At 43.3% G+C, this 13,611-nt stretch overlaps 1 protein-coding gene across 1 annotated transcript in view; it reads left to right on the forward strand.

The window, feature by feature from the left end:
• Positions 1 to 13,611, forward strand: part of LOC112224979 (cilia- and flagella-associated protein 65) — a 77,792-nt gene that overhangs the window by 53,113 nt on the left and 11,068 nt on the right. Inside the window, 5 exon segments of the mRNA XM_042306382.1 lie at positions 1,369 to 1,485; positions 1,771 to 2,304; positions 2,413 to 2,463; positions 3,405 to 3,625; positions 6,361 to 6,486. Of these exon segments, the coding sequence (XP_042162316.1) occupies positions 1,369 to 1,485; positions 1,771 to 2,304; positions 2,413 to 2,463; positions 3,405 to 3,625; positions 6,361 to 6,486 (1,049 nt within the window).

The following is a 13,611-nucleotide window of genomic DNA, read 5'->3' on the forward strand; positions in this document are numbered from 1 at the left end:
CAGCCTACTGGACATACTGCAGCCTACTGTACATACTGCAGCGTACTGTACATACTGCAGCCTACTGTACATACTGCAGCATACTGTACATACTACCGTCTACTGTACATACTGCAGCATACTGTACATACTGCAGTGTACTGGACACTGTACATACTAGCCTACTGTACATACTAACTGTACATCCTGTACATACATACTGCAGCCAACTGTACATCCTGCAGCATACATACTACAACATACAGCCAACTGTACATCCTGCAGCCAACTGTGTACATCCTGCAGCCTACTGTACATACTACCGTCTACTGTACATACTGCAGCCAACTGTACATCCTGCAGCATACTGTACATACTGCAGCCAACTGTACATACTGCAGCCAACTGTACATACTGCAGCGTACTGTACACACTGCAGCGTACTGGACAAACTGCAGCCTACTGTACATACTGTACATACTCCAGTGTACTGGACATACTGCAGCGTACTGTATATACTGCAGCCTACTGGACATACTGCAGCCTACTCTACATACTGCAGCATACTGTACATACTGCAGTGTACTGTACATACTGCAGCCTACTGGACATACTGCAGTCTACAGTACATACTGCAGTGTACTGGACATACTGCAGCCTACTGGACATACTGCAGCCTACTGTACATACTGCAGCATACTGTACATACTGCAGCCTACTGGACATACTGCAGCATACTGTACATACTGCAGCATACTGTACATACTGCAGCGTACTGGACATACTGCACCCTACTGTACATACTGCACCATACTGTACATACTGCAGCCTACTGGACATACTGCAGCGTACTGGACATACTGTAGCCTACTGGACATACTGCAGCATACTGTACATACTGCAGCGTACTGTATATACTGCAGCCTACTGGACATACTGCAGCCTACTGGACATACTGCAGCGTACTGTACATACTGCAGCCTACTAGACATACTGCAGTGTACTGTACATCCTGCAGCCTACTGTACATACTGCAGCCTACTAGACATACTGCAGTGTACTGGACATACTGCAGCCTACTGTACATACTGCAGCATACTATACATCCTGCAGCCTACTGTACATACTGCAGCCTACTGGACATACTGCAGCATACTGGACATACTGCAGCATACTATACATCCTGCAGCCTACTGGACATACTGCAGCGTACTGGACATACTGCAGCGTACTGGACATACTGCAGCATACTGCACGCTACAGCTTACATTAATTAGTGCTTCTTTCTGTGGATGTTTGTTGAATGGGGAGAGTTGTTTTTTGGGGTTTGTGTCAGTGAATGCTGTTTAATACTATGTGTGTGTCTTGCTGCGGTTATTGTCCCTGCAGTCAGTCCAGATCTACCCAGAGCATGGTGCTCTGTCTCCAGGGGAGAGCGCTCTCTGTATCCTGACTCTCCAGGCCTCTGGCAGCCCCAGCTTCTACCAGCTAGACATCATCTGTGAGGTGAGGACCTTTATCACAGCTCTTTATATACCTACAAACTCTTGTCACGGTGGTAACTCATACGACCGTTTGTCAAAAGATGTTTCAATATCGCGAACAGTGTAAATAGCATTCTGTCCATTTGTCTATAGATGTTTCCATTTTGACATGTTACGTGTTAGTCATTTAGTACACGGTTATTCATCCGTCTCATCTCAGCAGACCCAGAAAGACTCCAGACAGTCGGTGCATTGGTAAAACAACCACATATGATGTGTGACTGAGATGTTGTTGCTATGTTACCAGGTGACCCTGGAGGAGGCTCTGTCTCAGTACCGTCAGGATCTACAGCAGTGGGAGCTGGAGAGAGACAGACAGATGAATGAGTTTAGCCTGACTGACAAAGACCTGCAGCAGAGTCAGACCAGCTACCCCCAGGGTCATACACAGAGTCAGACCAGCTACCCCCAGGGTCATACACAGAGTCAGACCAGCTACCCCCAGGGTCAAACACAGAGTCAGACCAGCTACCCCCAGGGTCATACACAGAGTCAGACCAGCTACCCCCAGGGTCATACACAGAGTCAGACCAGCTACCCCCAGGGTCATACACAGAGTCAGACCAGCTACCCCCAGGGTCATACACAGAGTCAGACCAGCTACCCCCAGGGTCATACACAGAGTCAGACCAGCTACCCCCAGGGTCATACACAGAGTCAGACCAGCTACCCCCAGGGTCATACACAGAGTCAGACCAGCTACCCCCAGGGTCATACACAGAGTCAGACCAGCTACCCCCAGGGTCAAACACAGAGTCAAACACAGGAGAGCAACACTAAGGTGAGAATCATACTAGGACACAAATACACACACACACACACACACACACACACACACTCTGGGTTCTACTTACTGGTGATCTTACTCCTTCATGTTGTCCTGATGCAGGAGGTTCTACCTTCCCCACAGAGGACTGGACCTGTAGTCAGGAAATACAAGGTAACAGGAATCACCTGGACCCTGTAGTCAGGGTAACAGGAAACACCTGGACCCTGTAGTCAGGGTAACAGGAAACACCTGGACCCTGTAGTCAGGGTAACAGGAAACACCTGGACCCTGTAGTCAGGGTAACAGGAAACACCTGGACCCTGTAGTCAGGAAATACAAGGTAACAGGAAACACCTGGACCCTGTAGTCAGGGTAACAGGAAACACCTGGATGTTATAGATTTTGCCAAACCTGATCCCAGATCAGATTTGTGTTGTATAGCCAACTCCTATGGCCGATGGTCTTGCCAAGTGTGACATGACAAAACAGCACAAACTGATCTGGTTAGATAATTTTAAGCAATAATGTCCGAGCAGGGTGTGGTATATGGCCAATATACCACGGCTAAGGGCTGTTCTTAAGCACGACGCAACGCTGAGTTCCTGGATACAGTCCTTAGCCGTGGTATATTGGCCATATACCACAAACCCCCTGAGGTGCCTTATTGCTATTATAAACAGGTTACCAACGTAATTAGATGCAGCGTGGTCATACCCGTGGTCATACCCGTGGTATGCAGTCTGATATACCACGGCTGTCAGCCAAATCAGCATTCAGGGCTCGAACCACCCAGTTTATAATCTAGAATAGATACTGCTTACATATCATTCAGTGTTTTACCTCTCTCTGCCCCTCGCTCTCTCTCTCTCTCCCCCTCGCTCTCTCTCTCTCTCCCCCTCGCTCTCTCTCTCTCTCTCCCCTCGCTCTCTCTCCCCCCTCGCTCTCTCTCTCTCTCTCTCCCCCCTCGCTCTCTCTCTCTCCCCCTCGCTCTCTCTCTCTCTCCCCCCTCGCTCTCTCTCTCTCTCCCCTCGCTCTCTCTCTCTCTGCCCCTCGCTCTCTCTCTCTCTCCCCCTCGCTCTCTCTCTCTCTCCCCCTCGCTCTTTCTCTTTAAGACTCTGCCTCCTATCTGTAGCAGCAGTGCCGTGGTTGGGGGTATGTGTACCAGGCCCAGTCGTGCAGAGCGGAGGGCCCAGAGAGAGGCTAGCCAGGTATGGAGGAGACCTGAACCGCCCTGCCCCACCCTGCTACACCTGGGGGTCACCGCCCGCTCACACTCCCTCCTAGAGTTCCAGACCTTCTTCCCCTCCCTGCTCAGCACACACCACATCAACAGGTACAGTACATTGACTACCCTGCGGTCAGCCAAAAGACCTTCAGAGTGTTTCAGGGGATAGGTTGAGTGAGGGTGGTGCGTGGAATTGCTCATCTAAATCACATAATGAGTAATTATTTGGGGATGCAAGGTGATTGGTAGATCAGGGATTCTGTGCAGTCAGACTGCAATTACTCAATCTCAAACACACACCTTGACTGGGAGGGTTACTGTGTCTATAGTCATGTTTTACTGGGAGGGTTACTGTGTCTATAGTGGTGTTTTACTGTGTCTATAGTGGTGTTTTACTGGGAGGGTTACTGTGTCTATAGTGGTGTTTTACTGGGAGGGTTACTGTGTCTATAGTGGTGTTTTACTGTGTCTATAGTGGTGTTTTACTGGGAGGGTTACTGTGTCTATAGTGGTGTTTTACTGGGAGGGTTACTGTGTCTATAGTGGTGTTTTACTGTGTCTATAGTGGTGTTTTACTGGGAGGGTTACTGTGTCTATAGTCGTGTTTTACTGGGAGGGTTACTGTGTCTATAGTCATGTTTTACTGGGAGGGTTACTGTGTCTATAGAGGTGTTTTACTGTGTCTATAGTGGTGTTTTACTGGGAGGGTTACTGTGTCTATAGTCGTGTTTTACTGGGAGGGTTACTGTGTCTATAGTGGTGTTTTACTGGGAGGGTTACTGTGTCTATAGTGGTGTTTTACTGGGAGGGTTACTGTGTCTATAGTGGTGTTTTACTGGGAGGGTTACTGTGTCTATAGTGGCGTTTTACTGGGAGGGTTACTGTGTCTATAGTGGTGTTTTACTGTGTCTATAGTGGTGTTTTACTGGGAGGGTTACTGTGTCTATAGTGGTGTTTTACTGGGAGGGTTACTGTGTCTATAGTGGTGTTTTACTGGGAGGGTTACTGTGTCTATAGTGGTGTTTTACTGGGAGGGTTACTGTGTCTATAGTGGTGTTTTACTGTGTCTATAGTGGTGTTTTACTGGGAGGGTTACTGTGTCTATAGTCATGTTTTACTGGGAGGGTTACTGTGTCTATAGTGGTGTTTTACTGTGAGGGTTACTGTGTCTATAGTGGTGTTTTACTGTGTCTATAGTGGTGTTTTACTGGGAGGGTTACTGTGTCTATAGTGGTGTTTTACTGGGAGGGTTACTGTGTCTATAGTGGTGTTTTACTGGGAGGGTTACTGTGTCTATAGTGGTGTTTTACTGGGAGGGTTACTGTGTCTATAGTGGTGTTTTACTGGGAGGGTTACTGTGTCTATAGTGGTGTTTTACTGGGAGGGTTACTGTGTCTATAGTGGTGTTTTACTGGGAGGGTTACTGTGTCTATAGTCATGTTTTACTGGGAGGGTTACTGTGTCTATAGTGGTGTTTTACTGGGAGGGTTACTGTGTCTATAGTGGTGTTTTCCTGGGAGGGTTACTGTGTCTATAGTGGTGTTTTACTGGGAGGGTTACTGTGTCTATAGTGGTGTTTTACTGGGAGGGTTACTGTGTCTATAGTCATGTTTTACTGTGTCTATAGTGGCGTTTTACTGGGAGGGTTACTGTGTCTATAGTGGTGTTTTACTGGGAGGGTTACTGTGTCTATAGTGGTGTTTTACTGTGTCTATAGTCGTGTTTTACTGGGAGGGTTACTGTGTCTATAGTGGTGTTTTACTGTGTCTATAGTGGTGTTTTACTGGGAGGGTTACTGTGTCTATAGTGGTGTTTTACTGGGAGGGTTACTGTGTCTATAGTGGTGTTTTACTGGGAGGGTTACTGTGTCTATAGTGGTGTTTTACTGTGTCTATAGTGGCGTTTTACTGGGAGGGTTACTGTGTCTATAGTGGTGTTTTACTGTGTCTATAGTGGTGTTTTACTGGGAGGGTTACTGTGTCTATAGTGGTGTTTTACTGGGAGGTTACTGTGTCTATAGTGGTGTTTTACTGGGAGGGTTACTGTGTCTATAGTGGTGTTTTACTGTGTCTATAGTGGTGTTTTACTGGGAGGGTTACTGTGTCTATAGTGGTGTTTTACTGGGAGGGTTACTGTGTCTATAGTGGTGTTTTACTGGGAGGGTTACTGTGTCTATAGTGGTGTTTTACTGGGAGGGTTACTGTGTCTATAGTGGTGTTTTACTGGGAGGGTTACTGTGTCTATAGTGGTGTTTTACTGGGAGGGTTACTGTGTCTATAGTGGTGTTTTACTGTGTCTATAGTGGTGTTTTACTGGGAGGGTTACTGTGTCTATAGTGGTGTTTTACTGTGTCTATAGTGGTGTTTTACTGGGAGGGTTACTGTGTCTATAGTGGTGTTTTACTGGGAGGGTTACTGTGTCTATAGTGGTGTTTTACTGGGAGGGTTACTGTGTCTATAGTCATGTTTTACTGGGAGGGTTACTGTGTCTATAGAGGTGTTTTACTGGGAGGGTTACTGTGTCTATAGTGGTGTTTTACTGGGAGGGTTACTGTGTCTATAGTGGTGTTTTACTGGGAGGGTTACTGTGTCTATAGTGGTGTTTTCCTGGGAGGGTTACTGTGTCTATAGTCATGTTTTACTGGGAGGGTTACTGTGTCTATAGTGGTGTTTTACTGTGTCTATAGTGGTGTTTTACTGGGAGGGTTACTGTGTCTATAGTGGTGTTTTACTGGGAGGGTTACTGTGTCTATAGTGGTGTTTTACTGGGAGGGTTACTGTGTCTATAGTCGTGTTTTACTGTGTCTATAGTGGTTTTTAACTGAGACTTCTTCATTCTTCCAGGTCGGCCCGGCCCAATGTGACCCGTTGTGGATCCCGTCAGAGCAGACCTCCATCTGTAGACATGCCTCCTCTCAGCCACGGACCAGAGAGAGAGATCATTACCCACACGCTCACCTCTATATTCAGGTAGAGTAACTCTCCTCTCCTCTATATTCAGGTTCAGTAACTCTCCTCTCCTCTATGTTCAGGTACAGTAACTCTCCTCTATATTCAGGTTCAGTAACTCTCCTCTATATTCAGGTTCAGTAACTCTCCTCTATATTCAGGTACAGTATCTCTCCTCTATATTCAGGTTCAGTATCTCTCCTCTATATTCAGGTTCAGTAACTCTCCTCTATATTCAGGTTCAGTAACTCTCCTCTCCTCTATATTCGGGTTTAGTTACTCTCCTCTATATTCAGGTTCAGTAACTCTCCTCTATATTCAGGTTCAGTAACTCTCCTCTATATTCAGGTTCAGTAACTCTCCTCTATATTCAGGTTCAGTAACTCTCCTCTATATTCAGGTTCAGTAACTCTCCTCTATATTCAGGTACAGTTACTCTCCTCTCCTCTATATTCAGGTACAGTAACTCTCCTCTCCTCTATATTCAGGTTCAGTAAATCTCCTCTATATTCAGGTTCAGTAAATCCCCTCTATATTCAGGTTCAGTAACTCTCCTCTATATTCAGGTTCAGTTACTCTCCTCTCCTCTATATTCAGGTTCAGTAACTCTCCTCTATATTCAGGTACAGTAACTCTCTATATTCAGGTTCAGTAACTCTCCTCTATATTCAGGTTCAGTTACTCTCCTCTCCTCTATATTCAGGTTCAGTAACCCTCCTCTATATTCAGGTTCATATTCCTCTCCTCTATATTCAGGTTCAGTAACTCTCCTCTATATTCAGGTTCAGTAACTCTCCTCTATATTCAGGTTCAGTTACTCTCCTCTCCTCTATATTCAGGTTCAGTAACTCTCCTCTATATTCAGGTTCAGTAACTCTCCTCTATATTCAGGTACAGTTACTCTCCTCTCCTCTATATTCAGGTACAGTAACTCTCCTCTATATTCAGGTACAGTAACTCTCCTCTCTTCTATATTCAGGTTCAGTATCTCTCCTCTATATTCAGGTACAGTAACTCTCCTCTCCTCTATATTCAGGTTCAGTAAATCTCCTCTATATTCGGGTTCAGTTACTCTCCTCTCCTCTATATTCAGGTTCAGTAACTCTCCTCTATATTCAGGTTCAGTAACTCTCCTCTATATTCAGGTTCAGTTACTCTCCTCTCCTCTATATTCAGGTTCAGTAACTCTCCTCTATATTCAGGTTCAGTAACTCTCCTCTATATTCAGGTTCAGTAACTCTCCTCTATATTCAGGTACAGTTACTCTCCTCTCCTCTATATTCAGGTACAGTAACTCTCCTCTATATTCAGGTACAGTAACTCTCCTCTCTTCTATATTCAGGTTCAGTATCTCTCCTCTATATTCAGGTACAGTTACTCTCCTCTCCTCTATATTCAGGTACAGTAACTCTCCTCTATATTCAGGTTCAGTAACTCTCCTCTCCTCTATATTCAGGTTCAGTAACTCTCCTCTATATTCAGGTTCAGTAACTCTCCTCTCCTCTATATTCAGGTTCAGTAACTCTCCTCTCCTCTATATTCAGGTTCAGTTACTCTCCTCTCCTCTATATTCAGGTTCAGTAACCCTCCTCTATATTCAGGTTCAGTAACTCTCCTCTCCTCTATCTCCTCTATATTCAAGTACAGTAACTCTCCTCTCCTCTATATTCAGGTTCAGTTACTCTCCTCTCCTCTATATTCAGGTTCAGTAACTCTCCTCTATATTCAGGTACAGTTACTCTCCTCTCCTCTATTTTCAGGTTCAGTAACTCTCCTCTATATTCAGGTACAGTTACTCTCCTCTCCTCTATCTCCTCTATATTCAGGTACAATAACTCTCCTCCCCTCTATATTCAGGTTCAGTTACTCTCCTCTCCTCTATATTCAGGTTCAGTAACTCTCCTCTATATTCAGGTACAGTTACTCTCCTCTCCTCTATATTCATGTACAGTAACTCTCCTCTCCTCTATATTCAGGTTCAGTAACTCTCCTCTATATTCAGGTTCAGTAACTCTCCTCTCCTCTATGTTCAGGTTCAGTAACTCTCCTCTATATTCAGATACAGTAACTCTCTATATTCAGGTTCAGTAACTCTCCTCTCCTCTATATTCAGGTTCAGTAACTCTCCTCTCCTCTATGTTCAGGTTCAGTAACTCTCCTCTATATTCAGGTTCAGTAACTCTCCTCTATATTCAGGTTCAGTAACTCTCCTCTATATTCAGGTTCAGTAACTCTCCTCTATATTCAGGTTCAGTAACTCTCCTCTCCTATATATTCAGGTTCAGTAACTCTCCTCTATATTCAGGCACTGTAACTCTCCTCTCCTCTATATTCAGGTTCAGTAACTCTCCTCTATATTCAGGTTCAGTAACTCTCCTCTATATTCAGGTTCAGTAACTCTCCTCTATATTCAGGTTCAGTAACTCTCCTCTCCTATATATTCAGGTTCAGTAACTCTCCTCTCCTATATATTCAGGTTCAGTAACTCTCCTCTATATTCAGGTTCAGTAACTCTCCTCTCCTCTATATTCAGGTACAGTAACTCTCCTCTATATTCAGGTACAGTAACTCTCCTCTCCTCTATATTCAGGTTCAGTAACTCTCCTCTCCTCTATATTCAGGTACAGTAACTCTCCTCTATATTCAGGTTCAGTAACTCTCCTCTCCTCTATATTCAGGTTCAGTAACTCTCCTCTATATTCAGGTTCAGTAACTCTCCTCTCCTCTATATTCAGGTACAGTAACTCTCCTCTATATTCAGGTTCAATAACTCTCCTCTCGTCTATATTCAGGTTCAGTAACTCTCCTCTATATTCAGGTACAGTAACTCTCCTCTATATTCAGGTTCAGTAACTCTCCTCTATATTCAGGTACAGTAACTCTCCTCTATATTCAGGTTCAGTAACTCTCCTCTATATTCAGGTACAGTAACTCTCCTCTATATTCAGGTTCAGTAACTCTCCTCTATATTCAGGTACAGTAACTCTCCTCTCCTCTATATTCAGGTTCAGTAACTCTCCTCTATATTCAGGTTCAGTAACTCTCCTCTATATTCAGGTTCAGTAACTCTCCTCTATATTCAGGTTCAGTTACTCTCCTCTCCTCTATATTCAGGTTCAGTAACTCTCCTCTATATTCAGGTTCAGTAACCCTCCTCTATATTCAGGTTCAGTTACTCTCCTCTCCTCTATATTCAGGTTCAGTAACTCTCCTCTATATTCAGGTTCAGTAACTCTCCTCTATATTCAGGTTCAGTAACTCTCCTCTATATTCAGGTTCAGTAACTCTCCTCTATATTCAGGTTCAGTAACTCTCCTCTATATTCAGGTTCAGTAACTCTCCTCTATATTCAGGTTCAGTAACTCTCCTCTATATTCAGGTTCAGTAACTCTCCTCTATATTCAGGTTCAGTAACTCTCCTCTATATTCAGGTTCAGTTACTCTCCTCTTCTCTATATTCAGGTTCAGTAACTCTCCTCTATATTCAGGTACAGTAACTCTCCTCTCCTCTATATTCAGGTACAGTAACTCTCCTCTCCTCTATTTTCAGGTTCAGTAACTCTCCTCTATATTCAGGTTCAGTAACTCTCCTCTCCTCTATATTCAGGTTCAGTAACTCTCCTCTATATTCAGGTTCAGTAACTCTCCTCTCCTCTATATTCAGGTTCAGTTACTCTCCTCTATATTCAGGTTCAGTAACTCTCCTCTATATTCAGGTTCAGTAACTCTCCTCTATATTCAGGTACAGTAACTCTCCTCTATATTCAGGTTCAGTAACTCTCCTCTATATTCAGGTACAGTTACTCTCCTCTCCTCTATTTTCAGGTTCAGTAACTCTCCTCTATATTCAGGTACAGTTACTCTCCTCTCCTCTATATTCAGGTACAGTTACTCTCCTCTCCTCTATATTCAGGTACAGTAACTCTCCTCTATATTCAGGTACAGTAACTCTCCTCTCTTCTATATTCAGGTTCAGTATCTCTCCTCTATATTCAGGTACAGTTACTCTCCTCTCCTCTATATTCAGGTACAGTAACTCTCCTCTCCTCTATATTCAGGTTCAGTAAATCTCCTCTATATTCAGGTTCAGTTACTCTCCTCTCCTCTATATTCAGGTTCAGTAACTCTCCTCTATATTCAGGTTCAGTTACTCTCCTCTATATTCAGGTTCAGTTACTCTCCTCTCCTCTATATTCAGGTTCAGTAACCCTCCTCTATATTCAGGTTCAGTTACTCTCCTCTTCTCTATATTCAGGTTCAGTAACTCTCCTCTATATTCAGGTTCAGTAACTCTCCTCTATATTCAGGTTCAGTAACTCTCCTCTATATTCAGGTTCAGTAACTCTCCTCTATATTCAGGTACAGTTACTCTCCTCTCCTCTATATTCAGGTACAGTAACTCTCCTCTATATTCAGGTACAGTAACTCTCCTCTCTCTATATTCAGGTTCAGTAAATCTCCTCTATATTCGGGTTCAGTTACTCTCCTCTCCTCTATATTCAGGTTCAGTAACTCTCCTCTATATTCAGGTTCAGTAACTCTCCTCTATATTCAGGTTCAGTAACTCTCCTCTATATTCAGGTACAGTAACTCTCCTCTCCTCTATATTCAGGTACAGTAACTCTCCTCTCCTCTATTTTCAGGTTCAGTAACTCTCCTCTATATTCAGGTTCAGTAACTCTCCTCTCCTCTATATTCAGGTTCAGTAACTCTCCTCTATATTCAGGTTCAGTAACTCTCCTCTCCTCTATATTCAGGTTCAGTTACTCTCCTCTCCTCTATATTCAGGTTCAGTAACTCTCCTCTATCTCCTCTATATTCAGGTTCAGTAACTCTCCCTCCTCTATATTCAGGTACAGTAACTCTCCTCTATATTCAGGTTCAGTAACTCTCCTCTATATTCAGGTACAGTTACTCTCCTCTCCTCTATTTTCAGGTTCAGTAACTCTCCTCTATATTCAGGTACAGTAACTCTCCTCTCCTCTATATTCAGGTTCAGTTACTCTCCTCTCCTCTATATTCAGGTTCAGTAACTCTCCTCTATATTCAGGTACAGTTACTCTCCTCTCCTCTATATTCATGTACAGTAACTCTCCTCTCCTCTATATTCAGGTTCAGTAACTCTCCTCTATATTCAGGTTCAGTAACTCTCCTCTATGTTCAGGTTCAGTAACTCTCCTCTATATTCAGGTACAGTAACTCTCTATATTCAGGTTCAGTAACTCTCCTCTCCTCTATATTCAGGTTCAGTAACTCTCCTCTCCTCTATGTTCAGGTTCAGTAACTCTCCTCTATATTCAGGTTCAGTAACTCTCCTCTATATTCAGGTTCAGTAACTCTCCTCTATATTCAGGTTCAGTAACTCTCTCTATATTCAGGTTCAGTAACTCTCCTCTCTATATTCAGGTTCAGTAACTCTCCTCTATATTCAGGCACAGGTGTAACTCTCCTCTCCTCTATATTCAGGTTCAGTAACTCTCCTCTATATTCAGGTTCAGTAACTCTCCTCTATATTCAGGTTCAGTAACTCTCCTCTATATTCAGGTTCAGTAACTCTCCTCTATATTCAGGTTCAGTAACTCTCCTCTCCTATATATTCAGGTTCAGTAACTCTCCTCTATATTCAGGTACTGTAACTCTCTATATTCAGGTTCAGTAACTCTCCTCTATATTCAGGTTCAGTAACTCTCCTCTCCTCTATATTCAGGTTCAGTAACTCTCCTCTATATTCAGGTTCAGTAACTCTCCTCTATATTCAGGTACAGTTACTCTCCTCTCCTCTATATTCATGTACAGTAGCTCTCTATATTCAGGTACAGTAACTCTCCTCTCCTCTATATTCAGGTTCAGTAACTCTCCTCTCCTCTATATTCAGGTACAGTAACTCTCCTCTATATTCAGGTTCAGTAACTCTCCTCTCCTCTATATTCAGGTTCAGTAACTCTCCTCTATATTCAGGTACAGTAACTCTCTATATTCAGGTTCAGTAACTCTCCTCTATATTCAGGTTCAGTAACTCTCCTCTCCTCTATATTCAGGTACAGTAACTCTCCTCTATATTCAGGTTCAGTAACTCTCCTCTCGTCTATATTCAGGTTCAGTAACTCTCCTCTATATTCAGGTACAGTAACTCTCCTCTATATTCAGGTTCAGTAACTCTCCTCTATATTCAGGTACAGTAACTCTCCTCTATATTCAGGTTCAGTAACTCTCCTCTCCTCTATATTCATGTACAGTAACTCTCCTCTATATTCAGGTACAGTAACTCTCCTCTCCTCTATATTCAGGTTCAGTAACTCTCCTCGCCTCTATATTCAGGTACAGTAACTCTCCTCTATATTCAGGTACAGTAACTCTCCTCTATATTCAGGTTCAGTAACTCTCCTCTCCTCTATATTCAGGTACAGTAACTCTCCTCTATATTCAGGTTCAGTAACTCTCCTCTCCTCTATATTCAGGTTCAGTAACTCTCCTCTATATTCAGGTACAGTAACTCTCCTCTCCTCTATATTCAGGTTCAGTAACTCTCCTCGCCTCTATATTCAGGTACAGTAACTCTTCTCTATATTCAGGTACAGTAACTCTCCTCTATATTCAGGTACAGTAACTCTCTATATTCAGGTACAGTAACTCTCCTCTATATTCAGGCACTGTAACTCTCCTCTCCTCTATATTCAGGTTCAGTAACTCTCCTCTATATTCAGGTTCAGTAACTCTCCTCTATATTCAGGTTCAGTAACTCTCCTCTATATTCAGGTTCAGTAACTCTCCTCTATATTCAGGTTCAGTAACTCTCCTCTATATTCAGGTTCAGTAACTCTCCTCTATATTCAGGTTCAGTAACTCTCTCTATATTCAGGTACAGTAACTCTCCTCTATATTCAGGTTCTGTAACTCTCCTCTCCTCTATATTCAGGTTCAGTAACTCTCCTCTATATTCAGGTTCAGTAACTCTCCTCTATATTCAGGTTCAGTAACTCTCCTCTATATTCAGGTTCAGTAACTCTCCTCTATATTCAGGTACAGTAACTCTCCTCTCCTCTATCTCCTCTATATTCAGGTACAGTAACTCTCCTCTCCTCTATATTCAGGTTCAGTTACTCTCCTCTATATTCAGGTTCAGTAACTCTCCTCTATATTCAGGTA

Source organism: Oncorhynchus tshawytscha, linkage group LG26 (assembly GCF_018296145.1).
Source record: "Oncorhynchus tshawytscha isolate Ot180627B linkage group LG26, Otsh_v2.0, whole genome shotgun sequence".
In the NCBI taxonomy this organism is placed as follows: Eukaryota; Metazoa; Chordata; class Actinopteri; order Salmoniformes; family Salmonidae; genus Oncorhynchus; species Oncorhynchus tshawytscha.